The sequence below is a fragment of the Convolutriloba macropyga genome, chromosome 4, assembly GCF_964194025.1.
Source record: "Convolutriloba macropyga chromosome 4, txConMacr16.3, whole genome shotgun sequence".
In the NCBI taxonomy this organism is placed as follows: domain Eukaryota; kingdom Metazoa; phylum Xenacoelomorpha; order Acoela; family Convolutidae; genus Convolutriloba; species Convolutriloba macropyga.
Window position 1 is genome coordinate 29,997,935 of NC_134471.1, and position 27,738 is coordinate 30,025,672.

Consider the following 27,738-nt stretch of genomic DNA (forward strand, 5'->3'; position numbering starts at 1 on the left):
TATGAATTCGTGGATATGCCACTGGGGAATCACACCCCGCGTTTACAATCTAGGATTGGCACGACAGTTTGTACATAAACAAATAAAAATCCAAGTACAGGGATTGTTTTCAGTCCAATGTCTATTAAAATAACTCCACATGTGTTCAATAAGTTTGTTCTTCAGATTCTCCGGGTTAAAGAAATCAAGAGCTCTTTGCACGACGTTTATTCTGAATCCAGTCCTATACCAAAAATTTTGCCTCTGTATTTCAAATCTAGTGTCTGGAAGCACAACACGTCTCCTTCTACCGCTGTTGGTGATGTTGAATTCTTTCGAAAAGTCGACATTGTACCTTCCTTCCAAGATGTTACTGAAAAGTAGAAGGTCTTTAAGCACTTTAATGTAGAGTGGTGGTAATAAGTTTGATTTGATCAAAGCATCCTTGTAGTCTAAATTTCCGCAAATCCACTTCAGAACCTTTTTATTGAATTTTTCAATTATTTCGAAATTCGTTTTTCTTAGTTCCCAGCATTCGGATGCAGAAAGCATCGACATTGATATTATTGATCGGTATAGGTCGACTTTACTCTTGGTGCAAATGATCGGGGACGTACTTCTTCTCAGCCGAAAGAACGATTTTCTGGCCATTCCAACTCTTACTTTCACATGCTCGTTCCAGTTTAGTGATTCATCCATGAACAGGCCAACGTCACGAACAAGGCTTTTGTGGTTTAAATTTCTTCCATTCATAATAAAACAAAAATCTTCTAGGGTGTTCTTATTTCTACCGTACTGAAATTCGCTAATGGAACATTTTTTCAAGTTAAATAGTAGATGGTTTTGCACACTCCAGTTGTGAAGGGCTTGTAAATCCGTTTGCAGTTTTTCTAAGGATTCTTGTTCAGGTCTCTCATTGTAAAGAAGTTTTAAATCATCAGCAAATAGTAAGGCTAACGATGAGAAAACAGCATTGGGGAGATCGTTTATGTATATCAGGAAGAATAATGGTCCCAATACCGATCCCTGTGGTACTCCAGATGTTACAGTTCGCTCATTTGATAGCTGGTCACCTATTCGCACTTTCTGTGTTCTTCCTAATAAATAGTCTTGTATCAGTTCGAATAAAGCCTTGGAGATGGGAATTTGAAGTAACTTTTTCATCAGGATACTATGTTTTATTTTGTCAAACGCTTTGGAGAAATCAAACAAAATAAATAAATTAACAGAATCTCTCGAGTTCAAGTGTGAGTAAATATGAGACAAACTGTATAGTAATTGTAGTACAACAGAACGTCTTGGCCTAAAACCAAATTGGAAATTGCTTATTCGATCAGCAAACGCAGTGTAGAGTGGTGCAAAGATAAATTTTTCAAATAATTTTGCGACAATGTTTAATAGAGTAACTGGCCTATAGTTCGAAACTTCTCTTTTGTCACCATCTTTGTATATCGGACTGACAATACCAGTCTTCCAAGCAGATGGAAATTTGCGCAATCGCTTGATATTACAGAACAAGTTTTTCAGGGACATAGCTATTGATCCCCCGCATCTTTTAAACAATAAGGGTGGTATCGAATCTTGACCTCTGCTCTTCGAGATGTTAAGTGACTTTAGCTCTGTTTTGATTAAATCTTCCGTAATTAAGATGTCATTTTCCCCAAAATTATGCTGTTCACTTGGTTCGAAGTATTCATAATCGTCATCAGTCACTACCGTAGCAAAGTAATTATTAAAAAGGTTTGCTTTCTCGAGATCTGTGCTAGCTTCCCTTTTCAAGTTTTCAGATTTTATGACTGGTGGTAGACTATCCTTTTTCAGGCTTTTCAAATATTTGTAGATTCGTCCTTTGTGTCTGCTGGCAAAAAGCTTTTGCTCGTACTCGACTCTATCGTTTATTTGCAATTGATTACATTCCTCAGTGAGCTTTTTCAGTTTTTCAGACGTACACAGTCCCTTTCTCTGTAGTTTTCTTCGCTCAGTTTTAATCTTGTTCATGTGATGGGATGTCTCTGCTGATGTCCATGGAGGCAGTAGTTGTCTATTTTTAGTTCGAACAGGAACATGTATTTCGATCAGTTTAAATATCCATTCATACCAGAGATTCGTGTTAACATCCACATTGCTATAGCAGTACGGCTTGAATGGGTTGGCAATAATAGCCTCATTCAACGCATCAAAATCACAATTGCAGTAGCTAAAATATCTCGTTGATGAATTTTCTGAAACTTTACTATTAATGGACACATTAATCGTGATGGGAAAATGGTCCGAAAACCGAGAAAGATTTCCGCACAAAGTTGTATCATTGATGATTGAATCTTCATTGCACAACACAAGATCAAGACAGCTTTTCTTTGTTGTATTGAAATCGATGTATTGTTTCATATCGAACAGAAGCGAAGCAATCTGATTTTCATAATCGTTGGCAGAATCATATGTACTCCAGTTAGTGTGAGGCATATTGAAGTCACCGGATAAGAGGAGACGCTTGCAGCACGTTTCCTCAAGGAAGCGGAATAACTTCTGTAAATCCTCAATAGATATCCGGTATTTGCTTCCCGCCGGAGGGTTGTAGAGAACTGCGATGTAAAAAGGTTCCAGGCCAATTAACTTGGTAACGCGAAGTGAAGATTGAACTGATAAGGGTAATTCAGCCACACTAATTTCCTCGCATTTGATTGTTTTCTTCACAGCTACCAGCACACCGCCGTGACGAGACGCATCTGATTTAGTTGATCTATCGCCTCGTATAATATCATAATCGGGAAGGAACAGTTCAGCACTTTTTATCTCAGCAGTGAGCCATGTCTCAGTTAAAAGTAAAACGTCGAAATCAAGTCTGTATACATAGTCAGCAAATTTAATTCTTTTGTTCAAGTCGATTAAGCTTCTTACATTGTATAGTAAGATATTGATAGATTTTAGTCAGAAGCCAGATGCAGCAGCGTTTGAAACCGTTTTTCTGCGGCGTTTTTGAACCTGTAGCTGACTTGCAGTTCCCCTAATTGTGTATCTGTAGTTTATTGAGTCGTCTCCGTCCTTCTTTTTAGCTTCCTCAATCATTGAATTTATTTTTTCGCGGGTCTGTCTTGAGTAGTCATGAGAAACACTGATCAGTTGGAGTGTCGAATGCGATTCCTTCAAATTTCTCAATGATCTAAAGATGTTAATTTTATCCCTTTTCTCTTTGAGGACAATTTTCAGCGGTCTCGGTTTTGGTGAGCCTTCATTGCTAACTTTCCCAATTCGTATAACTTTTTCTATTTGATTTTCGTCCAGATCAATCCTTAAGCCCTCTTCGCAGAAATGAAGAAAGACTTGTAGATCCACACTTTCTCTTTCCTTGGGAGTTTCGAGTTTGCTTTCTGGAACATTAAATAGTACCAGATTATTCTCCCGTTTTTCATTGTCCTCCTTTTCTTGTTCCTGCTGTTGTAGAGTTTCTTTCATTATTTTCTTCATGTTTGGTATGGGAGTCGATACATTGCTTTTTTGCCATGATGTCTTAATTTGATCCGGTATCTGCTGCTGTTTTTCAATGACTAAATTGATTTTGTTCTCAAGCTTTTGTTCAATATGCAACATTCTTTCATCAATGAATTTCTGCACTGTGTTTTCAAGCTTATTCTCATTCAGTTGTCGATCAGTTAACTGCTTTTGTATGCAGGCTAGCTTACTGCCAATTTCATTTATATCATCGGGTCCATCTCTGAGGAGTTTTTTACCACTTTCTTCGCAGTCTTTACACAACCAAATAAGCCCTGAAGTTTTTTGCAGACATCTAAGGACACTTGTAGCAATGCCGGAACAATCACCGGCGTGGTACCAGCAACCACATTTAAAACACGAAACTGATCCATCTTTGCATTCAAGATTACAGGTACCACATGGGTACTTCGTTGATTGAGTTCTAGCTTTATCTCCCATTTTCAAAGAGTTCAAGAGTTCAAGAGTACAAGAGTTCAAGAGTACAAGCCCCTTCCTACCAGTTAAGGTTGCGAAGGCACTTGTATTTATACAATTTCGTAAAAGTCTGAGAAAAGTCTGAGCCCCTTCCTACCAGTTAAGGTTGCGAAGGCACTCTAACAAAATCAAAATCAAACAACACACTCGTGCTTATAACGAAAGATAAACAGATCGAATAACTGTACCGTTTAGAAATCGTCAGAGCCCCTTCCTACCAGTTAAGGTTGCGAAGGCACTCCAACAAAAACCAACAACACAGTCAAACAATCAAAATTTACCTATTGAGCTGTTTCTTTCTTCCGTTTCGCTCTTTCTCTCTCCTTCTTTGATGGCTTGTTTTTCTTTGGCTTGCACTGTTTCGACCTCTTCTTCTTGTCACTCTTGTAAAGGCTTTTCAAGTTCTTTCTGTGCCGCCAAACAGTTGAGAGCAGTCGGACTTCAAGTTCAGTGGACGGGTGGGTTTGTTTTAGGTCGTCTAATACTTTGAAATCTTTACTCTTGCGATGGGATAGAAGGTTTGATTTAACGTCTAATATGGTGATTTTGCTCTCCAACAATTTGCGAAAAATGTCAGGGGCTCCCTCACGTCTACAATACACAACGGCTTCGATTCGATGACTGAATTCACGCAGTATTTCGAGTAACTTTTTAGCACTTATGGCCCTGTAGTTGTTGCTTTTGTGTTTGTTTATCGAATTACTGATAACGTCGTGCCAAATTATAACTTTGTGCTTTCTGGCAAGTATACCCTGTCCTCTCAGTAGAGTTTGTAACACCTTCAATGGGTTGTTAGCGTTCTCGTTGAAGCTGAGCCCCCCAAGACTGTAACTTCTGCCAACTAATTCACTTCTGAATTTGTAGGGTATCCTTTTGATTGTGGCATTCAGTGAGCTTGCACCAATTATGTAAACCATATATGCCGGCCTCTAAAATCCCTTTCACGAAAAGGGCTCACAATAATCCGGTCTTTACAAACAAGCACTGAAACTATTTAATAAGTCGTCATGGTTAAAACAATGCCGTTATTTCTGCAGCTGTTGCAATCACAAAAGATTTACCACGTGCAGCTATAATGTTCAGAAAACCTTTCATTGACACATTTCCACAGTATGTGCCAGATGCGTTTCTTTAACCCAATTTTCTTGTGTGTGTCTGTGTATTTATAAGTCTGCATGTCCGGTGAACAAATTCGTTTATCGCTTTCTGTTCGTCTTTTTGCCATCTTGAAGGTCGCTGGTAGTCTTCCTTGGTCTTCATGGACATTAGACAGTACTAGCTCGCATTCTCTGCTTTCAGCTAACTTTATGAGCATCAAAATGTCGTTTAGTTGAAGAACCATGGGGAGTTGTAGAATATTCAGTGGACATAACTGGTTATGGTAGCTTGTTTCTCGGTTTACTGACCTTTTTCACCACCATTATCTTCTGGAATTTCTACACAAGCAGAATTTCACGTTTAGACAACGCCAAGCACGGAAAACCCATACAGAAGGACAGGAAGTAAGAGTGATTTGTAGAGACCTAGTTTAATCAATGTTTTACCGTTTGGCTGCACGGTTCTTCTCAAAAGGGGGTGAAAATGATGTTTTCTTCAGCTGAGCATCAACATACCTTTTCCATGAAAGATCGTCAGATAGATACACACCCAGGTCTTCCACGACAGATCTCGTCAGGTTTTGTCCAAGAATGTCCGGGGGTAATATGTTCGTTCGGGGTGGCTATAATGAGAACGACCCAAATCCCAATGTTGTTGGGAGACTGTTGTTGCGAAAATGTTGTTGCTGCGAATTCGCAGCAATATGCCCAGGGGATTTCCGTTTTGTCAACTAGGGTGTGATTTTTAAATCTTGATCAAATCTGTCAGTTCAACTAAGCCAAAACCCAGGAAGGAGCAAGTTCTCTTTTCTATGTTATTTTAGCTAGATCAACAATGAACATTTACAGATTGAAGAATTGTGTATATTTTGGCGGCAAATTCATTTTTCCATGCATTAAAGCCTAAAGACAGCAAATAGCGAAAACTGTTACTCACGTCCGTGACGGCCATTCCAGTTCTTTCGTTCAACTCAAATTCCACAAACGCGGAAAAGAACATGAGAAACGCCTAGGACTAGGGTCACTTGAAAGACAGCAGTGATTTCGTGATTTGGCACGACACTTTGAACAACTCCGTCACCCCTCACAAACGAAAAACCGACAACAGGCCGGGTGATTTAGATGAGTTTGGTTGCCTTTGTACAACGTCATTCGGACAGAATCATAACTATAGTGTTCTGTCAAAGGTATGACGCAGAAAACAATTTAAAACAGCTTTTGAAATCCGGAATTTTATTGATCCGGTCAACGAAGCATTTGGTGTCAAGACGGAAGCAAAACCAAATCTTCATCAGATAATTTCAGCTCCAACAGGACCCCGATATTGAGCTTAAATCACTGGGGATATTGTTAAATCATCGAGCTAATCTACGGAAACTGCTGAACAAGAACAGCGGAAAAAGGAAACTGGGCAAAAATCAACGGGAGGCAAGGAAAAAGCGAAAGTTCAGTGGTAAGCGATAGCATCTCTTGGTGTTTACTCACCGGAGGTCTTTCACAAACATTTAGCAATGCGTAAACTGCCAAGATATTGGTTGAGAAAAATTCAGCAGGAAAAAGACTGTTGGAAACCATACTTGGACTATGAAAACAATGTCTGTAATTACGAAAGTAGCAGATGCAGAAAAAATTTTTTCTAAAACATGCCCTAGCACAGATATACTACCGAATTTTCTGAAATTTTGTGTTCCAAAAACAGATGTTTTTTCTTAGCAAGCGTTGCATAGTTTTCAACAAAAATTGCTTAGGTCAGAAATTTCCACAGCAGTTCATACTCGTAATGAATGCGACCAAAAGCGAGCTGCTAGTCGCAAAGGTCTTTTAAAAAACTTAGGTAACCATCTATCGCCTCCGTAGTTTTTGTTTTGCCCAACCGAGTTTGCAATCATGTGGTTAATTCTGAACAAAGACTGCAGGGAAAAATTGCCAAATTTTCGAAAAAGCAAGATAAACCGCTAAGATTATCTAATGAAAAAAACTCAAGTGGTTCTGAATAAAATCATTTTGCCTGGTTTCGTTAGGGGCATGCTCACTTTGGTCCAAAGCATCCAATAAGGGACAAGTGTAAAAAAATGCACTTTTTGGCGGATAGAGGCAATTTGATAAGGAATCTGCGTGAGAACAATGTACAAGGTGAAAAACTTTTGATAAGGGTGTTGGTTTTTGTGTTATGAAAAGAAAACATACGTAGGCAGAAAAACAAGAGAAAGTACTAAATTGCCAACAGTTCAGAAAACTTGAAAAAATTTGTGATAAAATCGTAATGAAAAATGAAAGAAAATTAAACAGAATTTTTGGATATGAAGAAAAAAGGAAATATACCGGTTAGGGTTAACGAAGTTTTAATGTCCACGGGAACAGAGCCGGCAAAGTTATATGGCTTAGCTAAGGTACACAAATAAGAGACCCCTAGAGACTTGTTCTCTCTATCACGGGAAGGTGTTACAATAACCTTAACAAATTTTTAACACATCTTTTCCAAAAGATTGAAGGAACACACATAGAAACTAACACCAATGACGGACAAAAGACTCTGGGGCAATTGAACTTGAAAAAAATGAACAAAACCTATCATTAGACTTTAAAAGATTATACACCAACCTTCCCGTAAAGGGAGCCATTAACATTGCCATGCGATCGTTTTATGCTAGGGACAATAAACCAGACATACCCAAAACCTAAAACAAACAATAAAACGACTGCATGAGTTAGCCGTCACTAACATCCATTTCAAATTCAATGAAAGTTGGTTCTTTGAGAAATATGGGTTGGCCATGGGTACAACCTTGGCAGTGATTTTGGCTAAATTTTGGATGCCAAAATTGAAATTACAGACACCGAAATGTAAAACCAACGCAAAATTCAGCAGCTGTCGCAATTTCGAACACTGTGTAACCGCACGTTTCAGGGATGTTGAGTGTAAATTTTGCAATAGATGGTTCCACGCAAATTTCTGCGAATCAGTAACACAGAAAATGATAGCAGGGAAAACCTGTTCTGTTTGTGCGCATTCTGCCGTGAAAATGATACGAATGACATTAAATAATCATCCGAAACAAAAATTTTTCTAAAATATGTAGACAATATTTTCCAAAGAGTTAGAGCTGACACCAAAAAGCTGTTAGATGCGGTCAATAACCTCTATTCAAGTCTTCAATTTACATCAGAAACAACGGATGACACAAAGAGCATGCCATTTCAGAAATTGTCAATTAACGTACAACCTGAGTGCACATTTTTTTTGCACATGGTATCAAAAACCAACAGATACTGGAACAATTTTGAATTATCGTAGCTGTGCACCCCTTCAATATAAGAAAAGCATAATAGAGGGAACAATACACCGCTTTTTTTGAGGCACTAGCAATTGAGAAGCCTGCCAATAAGCATTTAGCAAAAATGTGGTAACTTAATCAACATCCTAAGCATTGGGTTGGAAAAATCAACAAGGGCACAATTAAACAGACGCAAATTAAAGAACAAATAAAAAGATATAACGCTGGCGTAGCCATAAAACAACAGAAAAGTACCGAGGAACAACAATTCGTATTACAGTATAGAGGCAACATTTCTAGTGAATTTGTAAGGAAGCTGAACAAATTTCATCTTTTACAGACAATTTTTACCTCTCGGAAGCTTAAGAGCTGTTTACCTGGCCTTAAGTGTAGTTTTGATAAAGACTTCAAATCCCACTTTAATTTTGAACTCACTTGTAAAGGATGCAAATCCATCTATGTAGGTCAGACATGCCGACATGTTACCACAAGGTTTGCAGAGCATGTCAAGGCGGGCTGGCCGATGGGAATACACGCAATTTATTGCAACGGTGATAAAACAGCTTTCCACTGGAAGATGTTAGACCAGTTGGCAACCAATCTTAGTTAATGACACAAGAGGCGCTTTATATAAGAACATTGAAACCAGCCAACAACAAGCGCGACAAACACCGAACACGAGAAATGACACTGAAAGCTTAGTTTCTAGATGAAATTCCCACTTGAAAAAAAAAGGATACAAAACGAAAATTTCTACTCTACAATTGAACAAAACGAATCAATTTAAGATAAACTATATATGGTTTTAATAAAAAAACATGTTCGTATGCATCTGCTATATCAAATTAATATATATATATATATATATATATATTTATATATATACTCAAATGTAAAACTTTGTGAATACGACTGTAGATATATAAGAATTTGTTTTAATTTCCTTGAATGAGTGTATTTAAGCGATTTGCATTTTATTTTCCGGCTTTTTATTTTCCTTTTTTGAATTCTTTGTAACCGGACGATGAACACACAGTTCGAAAATGTTCGAAAAAAAGTTTTTAATATGAGAATCTTATTTAAAATCTAGAGTGTGATTGCTGTTTGACGAAAAAAATATCTGACTTATAATAATTTATTTTTCTCAGCACGCTTTCGCTTGCACTTAAATGCTCATGAGTCTGATCATTCATGAAGCATGATAAACCCTGTAAGCTTAGCAAAAAAAGTAAAGAAAAAACTGGTTTTCGAAACTCATATGCTCCTAATCTTACTGAGCCTGCTGCGTATATTGTCCAAAAGTTTTCGGCTGATTTCTTAAGAGAGTTGGAATCTTGCATTCTAAAATGTTGCAATACAGTTTGCATGTTCGATGCTTTTTTAAGAAACTGGAAGCCATTCAAGTTTTTCGCTCTCATCCTTTTTGAACTTTTATTCTCTTAATCGATAAATTGTGATTCAACGTTTCCGTATGTATCTAGATGTTGTAAATCTTAGAGCCAAACTAAAATGAACAATTATTGTTGTTGTTTTCAAGCATATAAAGTAGTAATGCTTGCTTGTGTCAAATTCTTGCTCGGTTACGAAATTTGAAGTTTGCTCAATTCAATTAATGGTTGCTTACTAGCTCACACCAAAATTTAAGTGTCTGAAACAATTGCTTGTTTTGCTTGTTATCGTGTACTTTGCTGATCAGTATAATTTTTACTGTTCAGCATAATTTTTTTACTGTTCAGTATAATTTTTCGCCGCCTTTGTCTCATTGCTCAAACTTTTTGGTTGCTCTTAGTAAAATCTTCTCTCATTTTGTGATACAATTGGGCGTTTTTTTCATCAATTTAAATTAGCAAGTATTTGGGGCTAGCAGCAAAACGAAAACAAATTTAAACATTTCGGGTTTGCTATTTGGAGCAAAATTTCTCTGAATTTTTATTTCCTTCTATCTGTTTAAATCCTTGCGCTACTTAATTTTAAAGCTGACCGAACTTTTCCTCGAAAATTTTTCGTATTTTTGTGCGTCAAACCGCCGTTAATAACGTTTTCCCCTCTTCCCTTTCAAGTGGATAACCAATTAGGGTCTCTTGTGGGCTACCAAACTCAGCCAACATTACTTCAAAACAATTATCATCTCTTCAAAGAATTTTTTGTTAGAAGCAATTGCATCCTCAAAACTTTTAAGTTCAAAACAATCATCTATTTCTGTTGCGGTAGTCAACATTTTGACCTTCATATTCCGAGATCTTCAAAACTTCAATTCAAGATGACTTCTTCAACAAATGCAACAATAAATTACCACGTGATTTGAACTAAGAAATCATAATTTCATCTGATTTTATCACGAACACTTGTTTCCTTTTGAGCTTGATTTCTTCTTAAGCATAAAGCATTTAAGTCTTTAAAGCGTTTAAAGCAAGTTTAGTTAACAAAAATAAGTGTTGCGACGCAACAATTTCAGTTGCAATACTCTCACATTGTTGAGCTTGGTACAGCTCTGGAAACTTACAGAATACTGCCCTAGAAGTTTACAACAATTATTGGGACGTTGTTCTGAGACTCATTGTTGCCATACCACTCTGGAATGTTAAAAAATTATCGGGGCTTTTAATTGTTTTTTTTTTCAATGATTTTTTTCTCATTTTCTCTTTGAACAGATTTCGTACCAAAAGTGCTTGTTTTTTTATCTTTTGATAGAGATAGAACTAATTAACTTAAATAATATCTGAAGCTCTGATGGAGTTTGAATTTTACATTAGACCAGCATCATTGTTTTTAGAGGCAATGTTTTCTAATGGTTTTACGGAGAGATAAAGATTAACTTTTACAGTTTTATTTGTTTTGTTTTTCAAGTCTGTACCTGTTGTTGCTTGTTCAACTTCTTTTTCAACTTTAGTGTCTCAAAAATTAAGAAAGTTTTCTTTATGTTCTCTCTGAGCTAATTCTTACCCTTCTTTAATATCATTTAGATTGCTTATAACCGGAGGCTCATCTTTTACTTCTGCAAATTAAAGGAGTAAGAAGAAACAAGAAAACCAAATACAAAAATCTGAAAAGATCCAGTCACTTGATAACTATTGGTCTTTTCTACTACAAAATCTCTTTTCTCAGCTTGGAGGGCTGATGGCGTCAAAATACCATAATTGTTGTAGAGAGTTTGCAAAAAGCATCTTTCAGCGTTCAGCAGCCCCGTTTTGCTCAGTGTTCCTGGAACGGTAAACTAACGAACAATGTCACAGTACAATTTTGCAAAGATTTTGTTGTTCTTTTTTGGGCAACATGTTTTTGCGATGCCTGCTTTTTAAATTTGATGATCTGTTTTAGCATATAATCGCTGAGTTCATCTTCGAACTGGTTATCTCTATCTGTTTCAGCCTATATTCGACAGAGTCCTTGGTTCAAAAACGTTGGCAAAAAATTTTTGTGCTTTTGGACTAAAGTTGTTATTAACAAGCCCACCCAAATTGATCTAATCATTGGAGCTGGACACTACGAAGACTTGATGGTTGGGAACAACAGACTGAAAGAATCAAACATCCCCGTTACTTATCGGCTCTCAGTATTCGGTTGGTTAGTAAATGGACAAGAAACCGTGCAAACTTCCAACTCTTCCAGTTTGCAAACCTACTTTGTGTCATCATTTGAAGACAGTTTGCAGCGTTTTTGGGAAATCGAGGTAGTGCCTGCAACTAAACATCTGACCGACGAAGAAAGAAGATGTGAAGAACACTTCAGGTCAACAACACGAAGAAGCCCTGAAGGAAGGTTTATCGTAAAACTGCCGTTTAAGAACGAAATTGCAGAACTGGGTGATTCCCAGCAGCAAGCACGACGAAGACTTAGAAGTCTCCTTCATAGACTTCAAAAACAGCCTGATCTGTACAGAAGATACAACGAGTTCATCAATGAGTTCATTAGACTAGGACACATGGAAGAAATACCAGCAAAGAGGAGATGCTACTGCCAACAGAGAGAAGCTATTATCTCAGCCATCACTGGGTGTTCAAAGACTCAAGTTCAACTACGAAGTTGCGTGTAGTCTTTGATGGTTCAGCAAAGACTACCAGTGGAATTTCTTTGAACGATAGACTGATGGTGGGACCCAAGATCCAGAAAGATCTATTCAGCATCCTGATCCGTTTCCGTATGTATCATGTAGCCCTTTCAGCAGACATTGCAGAAATGTACAGACAAGTGCAACTGGATACCGAAGATACGGACTATCATCGACTACTTTGGAAGGAACCGAACTCAACAGATATAAAGACATTTAGGATGACACGTGTCACGTACGGAATAACATCATCAGCGTTCCATTCTATTCGCCCATTACAAGTTTTAGCGGAAGATGTTACGGACAAAATTGTACAGCTAGGAATCACGACAGACATGTACGACATGTACGTCGACGATTTGTTGACAAGAGCACCCGATCTGGAGAGTGCAATGAATCTGCAGGACTCAATCATAGCAGTTCTTTCAAAGGCAGGGTTTGAGATTCGCATGTGTACTTCAAGTAACCCAGAACTTGTTGAAAGACTACCTGCAAACTTTCCAGAAACTACCGACGAGATGACAATTAAAAGCGACGACTATAGTATAAAAACTTAAGGCGTCAAGTGGAACCCAAATCCAGACCACTTCAGTTTCAGAGCAAAACTAGACGAAAAGACACCATCTACAAAACGCGAAATACTGTCGGAAGTTACACGGCTCTTTGATCCGTTGGGATGGCTTTCACCTACAACAATTCAATTCAAGTCTTTTGTGCAACTGCTTTGGATGGACCGACTTGAATGGGACAAAGCTTTGTCGAAATGCCTTCAGCAACAGTACAGCCGACTCAGAGTTCAACTGAAGGAATTGGAAACTATTACACTGCCCAGAAAGGCAGTTTCAATCTCGCCAGCATCATCGGACATTGAACTTTATGTCTTCTGTGATGCTTCAACTACAGCCTACGCCGCAGTTGTGTATATACGACAATCTTTCGACGAAACAGTTCACACCAGAATGTTGACAGCAAAGACCAGAGTTGCACCAATAAGGAGTTTGTGCGTTCCCCGGTTGGAACTTTGTGCAGCAATTCTTGGAGCAAATTTGGTGGAAGCGATATCATCATCTTTGAACGATCAACGTTTCCCGACACCAAAAGTGTACGCTTGGACAGATTCAACGGTAACACTGACTTGGCTGCAAGACTTTCCAAGAAAGTGGAAGACATTCGTTGCCAACCGTGTTGCAAAAATTCAGAACCTCATTCCATCCAGCAATTGGAATTTCGTGCCGGCGGAGGAGAATCCTGCTTATTGCGCATCACGAGGGATCTCAGCCGCAAACCTAGCCAAACATAGCTTTTGGTGGAATGGAACGCACTGGCTAGAAAAAAGCGAAGATTATTGGCCACATGCGGAATTAGTCGAGGAACATCAGCCCGCAGAAAACAATGAATTTGCGTTTTGTGCGTCAAACCGCCGTTAATGACGTTTTCCCCTCTTCCCTTTCAAGTGGATAACCAATTAGGGTCTCTTGTGGGCTACCAAACTCAGCCAACATTACTTCAAAACAATTATCATCTCTTCAAAGAATTTTTTGTTAGAAGCAATTGCATCCTCAAAACTTTTAAGTTCAAAACAATCATCTATTTCTGTTGCGGTAGTCAACATTTTGACCTTCATATTCCGAGATCTTCAAAACTTCAATTCAAGATGACTTCTTCAACAAATGCAACAATAAATTACCACGTGATTTGAACTAAGAAATCATAATTTCATCTGATTTTATCACGAGCACTTGTTTCCTTTTGAGCTTGATTTCTTCTTAAGCATAAAGCATTTAAGTCTTTAAAGCGTTTAAAGCAAGTTTAGTTAACAAAAATAAGTGTTGCAACGCAACAATTTCAGTTGCAATACTCTCACATTGTTGAGCTTGGTACAGCTCTGGAAATTTACAGAATACCGCCCTAGAAGTTTACAACAATTATTGGGACGTTGTTCTGAGACTCATTGTTGCCATACCACTCTGGAATGTTAAAAAATTATCGGGGCTTTTAATTGTTTTTTTTTTCAATGATTTTTTTCTCATTTTCTCTTTGAACAGATTTCGTACCAAAAGTGCTTGTTTTTTTTATCTTTTGATAGAGATAGAACTAATTAACTTAAATAATATCTGAAGCTCTGATGGAGTTTGAATTTTACATTAGACCAGCACCATTGTTTTTAGAGGCAATGTTTTCTAATGGTTTTACGGAGAGATAAAGATTAACTTTTACAGTTTTATTTGTTTTGTTTTTCAAGTCTGTACCTGTTGTTGCTTGTTCAACTTCTTTTTCAACTTTAGTGTCTCAAAAATTAAGAAAGTTTTCACTATGTTGTCTCTGAGCTAATTCTTACCTTTCCTTAATATCATTTAGATTGCTTATAACCGGAGGCTCCTCTTTTACTTCTTCAAATTAAAGGAGTAAGAAGAAACAAGAAAACCAGATACAAAAATCTGAAAAGATCCAGTCACTTGATAACTATTGGTCTTTTCTACTACAAAATCTCTTTTCTCAGCTTGGAGGGCTGATGACGTCAAAATACCATAATTGTTGTAGAGAGTTTGCAAAAAGCATCTTTCAGCGTTCAGCAGCCCCGTTTTGCTCAGTGTTTCTGGAACGGTAAACTAACGAACAATGTCACAGTACAATTTTGCAAAGATTTTGTTGTTCTTTTTTGGGCAACACGTTTTTGCGATGCCTGCTTTTTAAATTTGATGATCTGTTTTAGCATATAACCGCTGAATTCATCTTCGAAATGATTAACTCTATCTGTTTCAGCCTATATTTGACAGCGTTCTTGGTTCAAAAACGTTGGCAAAAAATTTTTGTGCTTTTGGACTAAAGTTGATACTGAGATTTGGCTGATTGATTACTCACGTACATGCAATTTCTTTTCAAATGTCAGGTTGCATAGAGTGCCTTTTGTGTTGCACGCCTCAATATTTGTCTCTCCTATTCGTTGCATATTTGCCCTCTGGTTTTTTAAAACTCTTATGGGATTTCAGTTTCTGATATTTTAAGGCCTTCGATCTATTATGATATGGCCAGTACTTCCTAAATTTGACACTGAGTCAGTTTTTCAGCGTTTAAATGAAACAATTATGACTTGTTTGTTTGCGTTTTCTTGCACTGGCCACCTTAACTTTCCACTTGCAAAAATTGCATACAAAATTGACGATTATATAACAATTAACAACTAAAAATGTTCAAAAATTTTCCAAAAAAATAATATATGTTCCTTAGAACTAGTAGATCCAGATAGTTTTTTGAACCTACTATGTAATTTGATTAGAGAGTGTATACAAATTAGATGAAAAACATTTTGTACTGACGTGATCTGATTTTGATCCTCCTCCACGTCATTTTTTTTTTGTCTCCAGCTCTCCTCAGGGTTTTGAGACGTTTTCCCAGTTTCACGAAGTTTTCGACAGGACTGTAGCATTACTGTAAATCCAAATGATCGTAGCATTGTGGACGATCGTTAGAGTTAACAAAATTTGACAGCATGCTTGAGAATTTTCCCCAGCATCCTGTAATCGGGTGACAAACCCTTTTACCCTGATGAATACTGGTGGGTTACTTCATATGCACGGAGTCATATCCGAAATATATACATAATATTTACACGTTGCATATGAAAGAAAATTTAAATTGTTTTTATGAATATTTGATAAAAATCAAGCACCTGAATCTTGATTCACGTTCATTATCTATAATGTCAGCTGCAGTTGTTGTTGTAATTTGATAATTTTGTCTTCTTTATGAACTTATTAACATTCTCTAGGCTTGTGAGTTCAAAAATTTTCTATACTCTAATCAAGTTTTCACAACCGCCTGTTTCTCCTCATGGGAAAAACCTGGTTCAATTTTCAGATTAATCATGTCTCTGCAAGACCACAATCCTTGCATAAGCGTCTTTAAAAAAAAACTTTTCACTAATTCTTTGGTCATTCACGAATGTTGCACTAATTCTTTGGTCATTCACATCAATAAGAACACCAAAGCCCGTTATTTTGAAGTCCTCTGGAAAAAATGGTAATTTATATTTATCATTGATCACAACTCGCAACATAAAGCTGTTTTCCCAAACGATCCAGTTTTTTTGCCGGCAGAGGCTTCGAAGACTGTGTTATCTATGTATGAGAAAAGTTTTCAATTTTCCGCAGGGCAGTTCCCGCAATTTGTCAATATGTTCATGAAAAACAAAAAAAATCCATACGGAGTTCAATTTTGACAGTTTTTTATAATTAAATAATCGACTTCTTTTTGCAAACTGAATCTCCAATGCTCCTATCTAAATGGTATATGTTTTTTCTAACTGCGACTCAATGATAGCCTTTTCCTAAGCAAGAAATCTGTTATGATGTTGTTATGGTTTGTTAGGCAGTTTGCAGCAAAAATTTGATTAGTACAAGTATTGCTTAGAATATTATTTAGTGGTATATTATTGTTACTGAGGCTCATCAATAAGAACAACGTTAAGTAGATTTGATGCCATTCGTTTGTTAGCAGAATTAAGAATTCAAGAGGCGTTGTTGACAATGTTATTTTCTGGAAAAATATTTGCGATGGGCAACATCATCTGTTGAGTTTATGAGAGAATAAGTTTTAAAATGAGTTTAACCACAGGTCGAAATTCGTCCGATTCTTGCAAAACATCTTGATAATTTTTTCAAATTCTCAGCTTCTTTTCAAGCGGCTTTCGACTTTTGTTCCAACATTAAGGGTTACTAGCTAAGCAGTTTTCTCATAAAAGAATTATCAAATTGGTAACTTTCTCGTATTTTGCTACCCATACCTGATTTGTTCCATCTTTTCTCGGTTAGCCTTGATATTGTTACTTCTTGCTGTACGTAATTTTGCGTTATCTATATTCTGATTTTTTTATAGTTGAATGCGCTCAAAAGATTGACAATTTTTCAGATCAAACTAGTGGTTGGTGTCTGAAGGTCCCTGGAACTTGTTAGTTATAGAAATTGGTGAACGTTTTAGATCAAAATTTCCCTCGAAAACAACGCCAAAATTGACGTCTTTAGTTGTGATTCTATTTCAAAGCAAACATTGAAAATCAAAGTACTGCAGGAGTTGCTTCAATTCCCTCTTTGACGACCATGTTACTTTATGTTTACCATTCATATAGCCTTGGTTATAGAAAGCTTTATATTGAACGCTCAATAGCTCGTTTTAGCATTTTTGTGAGCAAAAAAATACAATTAGGTTAACTTCCTCCGAAGTTCTTATCAACGTTCGATGACAGCCGAGTAAATAATGAAACATGTGAAAAGGAGGACGAAACTTAGTTTGTGAGCCCTCTGCTATTTTTTTGGCATCGCTCTCCTTGCACAAATTGAAATAAGCATTCGATTCGCAGAAATGCTATTCAGTCAATTCGCATAACAAGAAGACAATTACTTCAAATTAATTAAATTGTTAAAAATTCAAATTTAGGGATGATTCAATCAAACGTGATTTTTACTAATAGAGCCTCAAAAACATTTGAACGTCAGCTATTGCTCCAGAAAAATTTTGGCAATTCGCACTCAGTTTGATTGGTCTGCCGTTTGGTCTTTCTGGAGTCAGCAAGACTTTAAAGTATATAACACGGTTGCCGGAACTGTTTTTGTTTGTATATCTTGACTTTTGATTAGGCAGCCTATCATGGGGAAACAATAGCGCCCAGATAACCCAATTCAAAAAAGTGTAGTGTAGTTTTGTGGTTCGGCTTCTTTTAAACTATATGATTCTCGAACTTTGTTTTTGGCTGTTGGCAAATGCTGATAATAAAAACTCGTGAATAAAAATTTAATGATCATAACTGAATGATAAACAGAAAAATAAGCATCAGTTAACATGCACTATCGTCACAAAACAAAGTAACCATTAATTTAAACAAGTCTAACACCAGCAACCACAAGCCTGAAACAATAACTAACAAACTAACTTGTTCACAAATTAACTCCTTAAGTGTAGCAAATGCGGCCAGTACTTAAGATCAACTAATATACCAAGTATTCTCCGTCATTTAAAAACCAACTAATGAACCAGAGTAATAAAGTTTTCAAGGTTATCACTCGATCAATCGCGCAAACTCTGTTTAAAAACGCTATATTCAAATTACAGCGACTATTGAAAGCCTTGCGCTCAGTTTCTCAGTCATAATAACAAAGCAATGCTCAATAACTGTTACAAGGGCCTCTTGATCTTTACTATTGGCAAACTATGTCTTACAGTCCCACAAGGACTTGCTCATGATTAGATTTTTCTGCAAATTACTTACAGTGTGAGCAATTTTTACTGAGTTGATTGAACAATTTGATTCCGAAAAAAACAACCGTCAATACGGCACAAGGTTCTCAGCTCTTTCTAACCCCACTGGTTGATAAATTATACGCAAGAATACAGACACCGTAAAACCATATTGTGTTGAATGCCAATATCTACTTAATAAACAACAAGTTGACCAAATTTCTTGTGGGTAATAATAATTAACACAGCAAAACGCTTTTCAGTGTTTTTTACATAGGGCAGTCTGGGGGGGCAATTTTAAATTTTGCCTTTTTCTCCCTCATAAGAGTTAATAGCTATCTACCGGTACGCAAAGAGCTCAGGAGATCCTTGGGAGTTGATGACTTTCAATTGGTAACAAGACATTGTTACCAATTGGACTTCGCTATTATCCGTTTTTGAACTCCAGATGCATGGAAAAAACTTTTCTTTGGCCCTAGTGAGGCATCATGGGAGCTAGGGTTCTCTTCTTTAAGCGGTATAATTTATAGAGAGATGTAGCTTGATTCCTTTGCTACAACCTTTATGATAATTTTTATACGATAACAATTCAATGAAGGCAGTTTTCTTGATTTCAGTCTTTATGGTTACAATACATTTGATAACAGTGTGTCACTTAATACATGCCAAATCGTTCTTTAGAATGATATTTGTTCCGACCCCACTTGTGGGGGAAGGAACTATATACTCAAATGGGTTTTTTTTTTGTTCAGTGAATTTTGGCCGATCGATATATTCGTCGTAGAGAAATGTGAGTGGTATCATTAAAAAGCTGGTCCAGCGTAGAATTCAAAAGTAAAAAGATTTTTTTGAATTTCGTTTTTTTCGAGGAGTTATCGAGGATTGAAGTTTTGTGTGAACAATGGGATCTTTAGCATGATTGTTCACTTTTAGTACAATTTTCTTCAAACTAAGATCTTTTTTACGAAAACATTAATTCAAATTTCTATAAAAAGAATAAATTTTGAGTTCGTAAAAGTTGAATGCAAGGCGATAGAAAGACTAGTCCTGGTCTCATAGGGAAGTTCACTATCAAAAAAAAATCGAACTCTAATTGAGAGCCCTTTTTTTAATAAAACTTTTCTCTTTTTTGCTTTTTTAAGTCACCTAGAGACAAGTCACATTTTATATCGACGTTCTATTAATGACAAAACTCCTTTATAGTCGAATGAAGCGCAATGAACAAAAAACGTCGTTTTCAAGGAATTGCTCATGTTTTTTTTTGGCTTCGAATCTGAGTTTTCGTAATTTTGAATGAAATTTTGAATTTCTTTTTGAAGTTTTACTATTTTTTTTGGAGTCCTATGGTAGGGATTCATTGACTAACAGTGCAATATGTTCCATAATGAGCATTAAGTGAACATGTCTATTTCATTGAGGGGGCGGCTAATGGCTGTTAAGACTTAAAAAACAATTTTTCGAATTTTTTTTTGAATATTAAAGAATCATAATCTTATTATAGTGAATTGTAAGTCAGTCCAGGGGTGAGAGCACCCTCTTCCTTCCTACTGCAACCAAAATTAAACTGGTTAGCGGTTTTATCTTCTATCTATTGGTTATATGACTTCAATGACAAAAAATTTCAATTTTTTAAAATTTTTTTTGGATTTTTACGTATTATTGGTTACTTTTGAAATCTTATCACATTATCCAAATATTGACAGTTCCCATTAGCTTAAAAACGATGTTCTGTGGATGACCAATAAAAATTTTAAACAAAAATTTATGGTTTAAATGGCTTCGACACGTTCTTCTTGCACTTTTCTACTGATTTTTTGGTTTTCTCCTGTTTTTTTTTGTTGTTTTAATAGTCATTATACTTACTGTGATCTCATAATGAATACCTATGCATGACAAACATAAATGTACTGCCACCGGGGCATCTTTGAGCGTTTTTATTGACTTCCGTTGAAAGCTATTGAATTTAATGTCTGTTAAAATAAAAATCATTTTTCGAAAATTTTATTTGAACAATAACAATTCCTAAATTTTTCTTGAACTGTTAGTGAGTTTCAGTATTGACTGGACCCACTTGCTTTTTACTGCGACTAAAAATATTCTGTTTAGCTGTTTTATCTTCTAGCTATTGGTTATATGACTTCAATGACAAAGATTTCAATTTTTTTAAATTTTTTTTTTGGATTTTTTGAATTATTGGTCACTTTTGAACTCTTTATCACATTATCCAAAGATTATTGTAATCCAATTGGCTTAGAGAGGACGTTCAGTGGATCACAGAGAAAGTTTTCAGAGAATAGCTAATGGTTTAATTGTCTTCGACACTTTCTTCTCGCATTTTTCTACTGAATTTTAGTTTTTGCTGTTTTTGTTATTGTTTTCTGTCATAAGACTTATTGTGATGTCTTTTTAACTATCTATGCATGACAGACATCATTTTCCTCCCTATGGGTTATATCTGAGCATCGTCATTGAGCTCCGATGAAAGATTGAGTTTACTGGCTGTTAAGGGTTTAAAAATAATTTTTCGAAACTTTTTTGAAATTCAACCATTCCTAATTTTTTTTCGTGAATACTCTTGGTCATTGTTGGTTCTAACAGAATCCATTTCCGTTCTACTATAGCCAAAATTAATCTGGTTAGCGGTTTTATCTTCTACCTATTAGTTTTAAAACATCAATGCCACGAGAATTCATATTTTTTTTGGGTACTTTATTTTGTTTTTCGATCCTTTTGAAATCTTATCACATCATCTTACTGCTGAGAGTCCCTATTGGTTTAGGGAAGAAGTTCAACGGATCATAAATAAAGTTTTCAGGGAAGAGCTTATGATTTGAGTTGCTTCGACATTTTCTTCAGGCACTTTTCTACTGAATTTGTGGTTTTTGCCTCTCTCTGTTGTTGTTTTCATAGTCATTAACTTGTTGTAAGGTCTTATTGATGAAATACGATTGGCAAAAAAACTTATTGTCCCCTCGAGGCATCATTTATTGTATATACTGGCTTCCGTTGAAGGCTAATGAATTTAATGGCGTTGATAATACGTGTTTTCCCGCAATTTTCGTGCGTCTAATGTATTTGTTTATATTTGTTGATTTTTTGAAATTATATTGATAAAAAAGGTTTTCCCATTGCTCCTGAAAAAATAATTTAAAATTGAAGAGTGTTTAGTGAAAAGTTCGTTTTTTTAATGCCTTCGACCCTTTTGTCGCTCAATTTTTTTTCCTGAATTCGCTGTTTTTGTTCTTTAGGTAGCCGTAAATTGCTCACAGATCTCATAGGCTTGTAATTGAGGACTGAATGAATGATGTTGCTCGAAACATTCAGTATATAGCGAATAGGTTCCTTTCGTCAAATTTAACTTCTATTCATCAATCAGATGTCCCATCGAATTTCGTGTATTTCAAGAAATAACATATATATTGATATTATGTACCACTGTTGTTTCGTTTTTCTGAACGTTTATTGAATGGCCATTTTTTGCGTTTCTTTTTCTCTTCCTTCAGAACAATCGCGTAATAACAGATCCCAATGGTTTTTAAATGTGGCCCAAGTAAACTTATTTAATCTTTCAGTATAAATCCTTCAACTGAAATAGCAGAAATAACAACTGAATTAAAAATACATATTCAGATGATAGGTATTGATTTTAATGGTAGCAAAGGTTTGTGTTTTTGCAAATCGTTTGTAATTTTTTGAGTTTCTCTTTAGTTTGTTTCTATGACATAGTCTGACCACAGACGGGTGCTTTTGGTTTTGTAATGACTTTTTAGTAATTTATCAAGGATTTTTTTATTAAAAACCAATGTTTTTTAAGATTTTTGAATTTTCTTGGTGCAAAAAATGTTGATTAATTTTTAAGTTTCGCCTCACTGTTCGTTCTTTTTGTCGGCTTGTTACCTAGTCTCGTTAAGAAAACTTTTCATCTGCTGTATAGTTAGTAAAAGGTAAACTTGTGTAGTTAAGGTTTTATCTGACTGCATTTTGACGTTGTTACCAGGTGCTTTTAAATTTAGATATTCATTTTTTGCCGCCAAAATTTTGTTGGTGCTATTTTTTTTCTAGTCTCTTCAATGTCAGGTCACGTTGGTGCTGTAATGAAGCATGGCATTAGTAATTCAATTAGTAGATAGAATGTGTAACGATTGTTTTAAACTCAAACATCTATTTTTGTTATCTCTTGATTTGGTTGACATTTTAGTCAAAAATGTAGATGAGCTCGGGTCGGAACATCATGTGCGAACGCACATTAACGAGCCGCCTTGTTGTCACATATGCTCGAACGTAAACATTTATTACTAATTTTTTTGCTGCCCGTATCTTCATACATGCAAAACTGAACTTGAAAAAATTTTTTATGCCTAAGCTATCAGTCGCGCTAGTTTGAGCTCTAACTGGTGGTTGCAGTTTTCAATGTTTCATTTAAAAAGCTCAGGTTTACTTGTTTGAAAATCCGAATCTATGATATTGTCTTTTTTAAAACTTTTGGTATTTTACTATGCATTTTGAGCTGAATTCAATTATACTAACCGTTAAAATATGTTAGAGACCCCAGGTTTTAAGTTTTTTTAAAGTTTGTCCGACTTAGTTTTAATCAAAATTCAGATCTCGTAAAGCCGTTGATACAAAGAAGCAAGGAAAATGAACGGTATTTGAAAACGTTAAAGAGGTTTTACTATGATAAAAGAAAAAACTATTTGGGCTCGAAAAATTTGTTCTCCAGCGATATATATTTTTTTCGAAATCGCAAAACAGAACTTTTCTGTACTAGGATCTGAGAGTAGGGGATTTCAGGAAGATGAATCTTTTGTTTAACATGTATTTTCAATCAAATTATGCATTGGCTTAGGAAATCGTTACTTGATTGAATTCCTAAGACTATGAAGAACTGGGTTCTCTGGCAAACAAAATTGGAAAACTAGACATCATTGGCCTACGGTCTGCGAGAAATAGGTTTCAAGATGAAGTATAATTGCGTCTTGTTTTTATGAAATCAATTACTTGGAAGAGGAGTTCATCGCTTAATTGAATTTTCCAGACAAACAAGAATGGGGTTGACGTTTACCGCCGAATGGGAGAGAAATTTGGCAATTCACCTTGTATTTGAACGTTTATAATATTGTCCCTCCCGTCAACTCATGAACTTTTTTTTTACAAAACTTGTGCTCTGCGTCATATTGCTTGGTAATGACTTTTGAAAAGACAATGCTCGACAAAATATACTAAGAAAAGACCATACTCGACTCATGTGAGCTATGAAAAGAAATTAGCTGGATTTTAATGGATGCTGGTCTTTAGCTGGACTTAGATTTTTCACAAAAGAAGGGCGCACAATTTCACAAAAGAAGTTAGCTCAACCCATTGTTTGCAAAAAGACTTTAGCAGGACTCAATAATTCAGCTGGACCACAATTGGCTCTCATTTTTTCGATATTCATCTAGAATGCTGGTGAATCAGTCACTTTCAGGGAACTTCGTTCTGTTCTTCCAGACAGTTATTGGCATGCTTTGCAGCAAACGAGGTACCTGCGACATATAAATATTGGATTTCCTTGGTTGTTTGATTCTTGAGTTCTCAACTCTACGTACTGATTTTGTAGTCGCTTCTAAAATCTTATTCTCTTTTTGTGGTCTGCGTTTATAGTCCAGAAAGTTGTTTTTATCAAATCGCGTTTTGCTTGTGATAGCTATGATGCAATGCTAGAAGGAAAACTCTATTTGAAGTTTCTCAGAGCAGGGTTATGCAATCGCTTGAGCAACCAGTTGTTATGTTAAAAATCAAAAGAGGCCTGGAGGTTACCAGAACTGGAACTAAAATTTTAAAGTGGTCCATCGCAATGCTGCAGCGAGATATATGAAAAATTTGATTGAGTTCATTAAGCAAATTTTATTGATTCTGCAGAAAGCAACTGCCATCATTCGCAGCAAAAATGGCATCCTTATACATAAGGACGCTGTTAAAAATATGTTTGATGTTCTTGATAATTTATTTTTGAATTCGCATTCTCACGTGACGAAGTCATCAGCATAAGCAGTTTAGTTCTTTGAAGCAAAGGGTGGCCTGATACTGTACAGTAAAGGTCATACATCCAATTTCGAGTAAAGTTCCCTTTTGGTTGCACTCTATTGACAAAATGTGAATTATAAAATACCGGAATCTGAATCAATTGACTGACCAAAAACTGCTAAACTTTTTTGTTTTTGTTAGACCAAAACTTGAAGAAAAAATCAACGGAATCAGTCGATGGCAAAATTCAGTTTTTAGTATCCACAATTATGCAAACTCTATACTGATACGTGCCAGAAAAAAAATGTTATAACTAAAAACAGATCTCCCTGGATTAATAAAGAAATTAAGAAACTTCTTAAAAAACGCGATCAAGCCAAAAAAAATGGGTTTCGTCTGATAAACCACTAAAAGATAGAGAGAATTATGTTTTTTGAGAAATGATACAACAAGCAAAGTTAGAAAATCAAAGCGAGCATATTTTTCGCGGTTGACAGATCAGAAAAATTGCAAAACAATTTTTGATACCTTAAAAATTCTACAGATACAAAAGGAGACGCAGCAAGATGTAGATTTGGACGATGACCATTTAAATGGTTATTTTTTAACTATCGGAGAAAAAATTTGGTCTGAAATTCCTAAATTACAACAACGCCCACGCAGTAATTGTTTCCACAAATCATTTTTTATGCATAGTACAAATGTACTGGAAGTCTTGTTCATTGTAAAAACTTTGAAAAACTCTAAGTCAAGTGATTTTGATCAAATCACTAACATGGTTCTTCGGTTATGTTTACCTGTAATAGTTGAACCACTAGTTGACATATTCAATGATTGCATAAAGAGCCATACTTTTCCGCAGAGCTTTAATATTGCAAAAGTGTTGGCACTTCATAAAAAAGGGAACATGGTTTCCACCGAAAACTATAGACCATTAAGTTTGCTACCAACCACTTGCAAAATTTTCGAAAAAATTAAATACAAAAGGGTGGACAACTTCATCTCCAAAAACAAACTCGTTTCTTGTAGACAATTTGGTTTTGGCTCAAAAAGATCATATATTCATGCCATAGCTGAAATAACTGAAAATATAAGATTTTCTATAAATAACAAAAACCCTTGCGCATAAGTTTTCCTTGATATAACAAAAACTTTTGATGCTAATGATCACTCACTATTACTCAACAAACTAGAAATTTTTGGTTTTAGGGGCTATTTTAAAAAGCCTATTCAGTCCTTATTCACCAACCGCCAACAATATGTTTTCTTCCAGTCCAAAAGCTCTGAGATAAAAAAATATTAAAATTGATGTCCAACAGAGCTGTGTGCTAGGCCCACTCCTCTTTTTTATTTTTGTAAATGCTCTGCCCACAAATATGCAAAAAATAACATTGTTTGCTGACGATGCCAACATACTTTGTGGTGGAAAAGGTATTGAAAAAAATATTAAAGATAGCAATACGGATAGCATTAGTATTATGATTCAATGAAAACAAACTTTGCGTTAATTCTAAGAAATCTCAGTGTATGTGTTTTGGTAAAGACTTAGGGCATAATTTGAACCCAATTTTATCAGATTGTGAACTACAAGAATCTGTAAAATATTTAGGTATAACTCTTGATAGAAAACTGAATTTTGACTTTCATATTCAACAAAATGTGAACAAATTAAACAGCATCTGCGGTGTTTTCTATAGAATTCGCGACTATTATCCAATTTCAAAACTGATACAGATTTTTAAAGTTTTTGCTAAGTCCGTGATCTCTTACAGTCTATTGGTTTATGGCTGCACAAACAAAAAGAGACTAACAAAAATTGATACGTGCCAACAAAAAATTTTGCGAGCCGTCTTCTATCGAAAGCGGACATATAGCCTTCAACATTACTACAGAAAACACAAAATATTCACTGTTTTTGACTTACACTTTCTTGAATTTTTGAAGGAAACTGTTGAAGAAATTGCAAAGAGATCTCCTTGCTCTTAAATTGATCTTGAAAACGTGTCATCCTGTAAATACCACACACGGAAACTCAAAAAAGGTTTAATAAGGCAGGTCAAATTTAATAATGCCGCACTTGGAAACTCACTGCGGTTAAGGCTGACTAAGACTTATAATTTTTGCATATCGAATTACCTTTTTCTCTCAGATTTTGAAAATAATTCAATTATTATTACATCGCGCCATCATAGTGCTACAGGTAACAAAAAAAACGCAGAGATTAATTTTGAGTCATATCAAAGAAAAAAGACTTTTGAAGAAAACCGGTGCAAAAAATCTTCAATATATTTGTACTTTTTGTACTTTCTGTTTTGACACTCAGCGACATCCTCTCCTCGCGTTCCAATTACGTTCTGATATATAGCACGATGCCAGTTATGAACTCGAGTTAACAATTTAGGTAGTCAAAGAATGCCCGCTGTGACGCAACATTTTGAATACGCAGTAGAAGTAAGTTTAGAGAGAATACAACGAATGCACATTCAAACGTTTTTTTTCGACAGACATTGCAAACTGAACTAGAAATAGAAATAGAAAAAAAAGATAAATTATTAATTATGAATAGTAAATGCGCGACCTTGGTCTGTCTGATTAAAGCTCGCTTGGGTCGCGTTCGTAACTCATGCTGGTTGATTTTTGTAAATCGGGAAAAACAAGAATTTGAGGAGTGGACCAACGCACTCTAATACGGCAAATTTTAGAAATTGAATCTAAACTCACAGTGCATCGTTTTACAAGTTGGATAATGCGTATCTTGATTTTTCAAATTTTTGGCCAAACAATATTTCGAGTTAATTTTACCATGATTAAGTATTATCACTATTCAAGTCTAGATAGATATTCACTGAAGCTTTATATACCCCTTACAGTTCCAACCGTGCCAAATTTTACACCAGTCCCACTCTTTTGTTGAGCTAATCATGGCGGATTGATACTGACGGATCGATACCCGTTGCAGGGATACCTGCTGGATATTGGATGTCAAATTTTAAATTTTGCAAATTTTAATGATGTGTTTATTGAACATTTAACACTAAACTAGTTCAGATACTCAATAAAATCTGCGGGGAAAATTTTGAAAGCTTGGCTTTTCCTAAAAAAAAATCGTGATCTGTCAATATCTTGTCCAGAGATATCG

General features: G+C 35.8%; 3 protein-coding genes across 3 annotated transcripts in view; 2 read left to right on the top strand and 1 right to left on the bottom strand.

The window, feature by feature from the left end:
• The window catches only part of LOC142337601 (cilia- and flagella-associated protein 298-A-like), a 364,848-nt gene that overhangs the window by 158,488 nt on the left and 178,622 nt on the right, over window positions 1-27,738 (top strand). The gene's annotated exons all lie outside the window — the stretch shown is intronic.
• On the bottom strand, window positions 1,221-8,798 carry LOC142338048 (uncharacterized). Its single transcript, XM_075387681.1, has 3 exons — window positions 8,695-8,798; window positions 1,446-2,821; window positions 1,221-1,282 (listed from the first exon to the last, which is right to left on the bottom strand). Exons 1-3 carry the CDS (start codon window positions 8,796-8,798, stop codon window positions 1,221-1,223), a joined length of 1,542 nt encoding a protein of 513 aa, XP_075243796.1.
• On the top strand, window positions 13,094-13,792 carry LOC142338049 (uncharacterized). Its single transcript, XM_075387682.1, has one exon. It carries the CDS (start codon window positions 13,094-13,096, stop codon window positions 13,790-13,792), a length of 699 nt encoding a protein of 232 aa, XP_075243797.1.

What these genes read in the sequence shown, in the direction of transcription:
- LOC142338048 (XM_075387681.1), bottom strand. Translation starts at nt 8,798, where the DNA reads ATGTCGGCATGTCTGACCTACATAGATGGATTTGCATCCTTTACAAGT. An exon ending in AAAACTACACTTAAGGCCAG is followed by an intron (nt 2,822 to 8,694) that starts GTAAACAGCTCT and finishes CTATGTATACAG; the next exon opens with ACTTGATTTCGACGTTTTAC. An exon ending in TCCATCTGCTTGGAAGACTG is followed by an intron (nt 1,283 to 1,445) that starts GTATTGTCAGTC and finishes ATTTGGTTTTAG; the next exon opens with GCCAAGACGTTCTGTTGTAC.
- LOC142338049 (XM_075387682.1), top strand. Translation starts at nt 13,094, where the DNA reads ATGGACCGACTTGAATGGGACAAAGCTTTGTCGAAATGCCTTCAGCAA.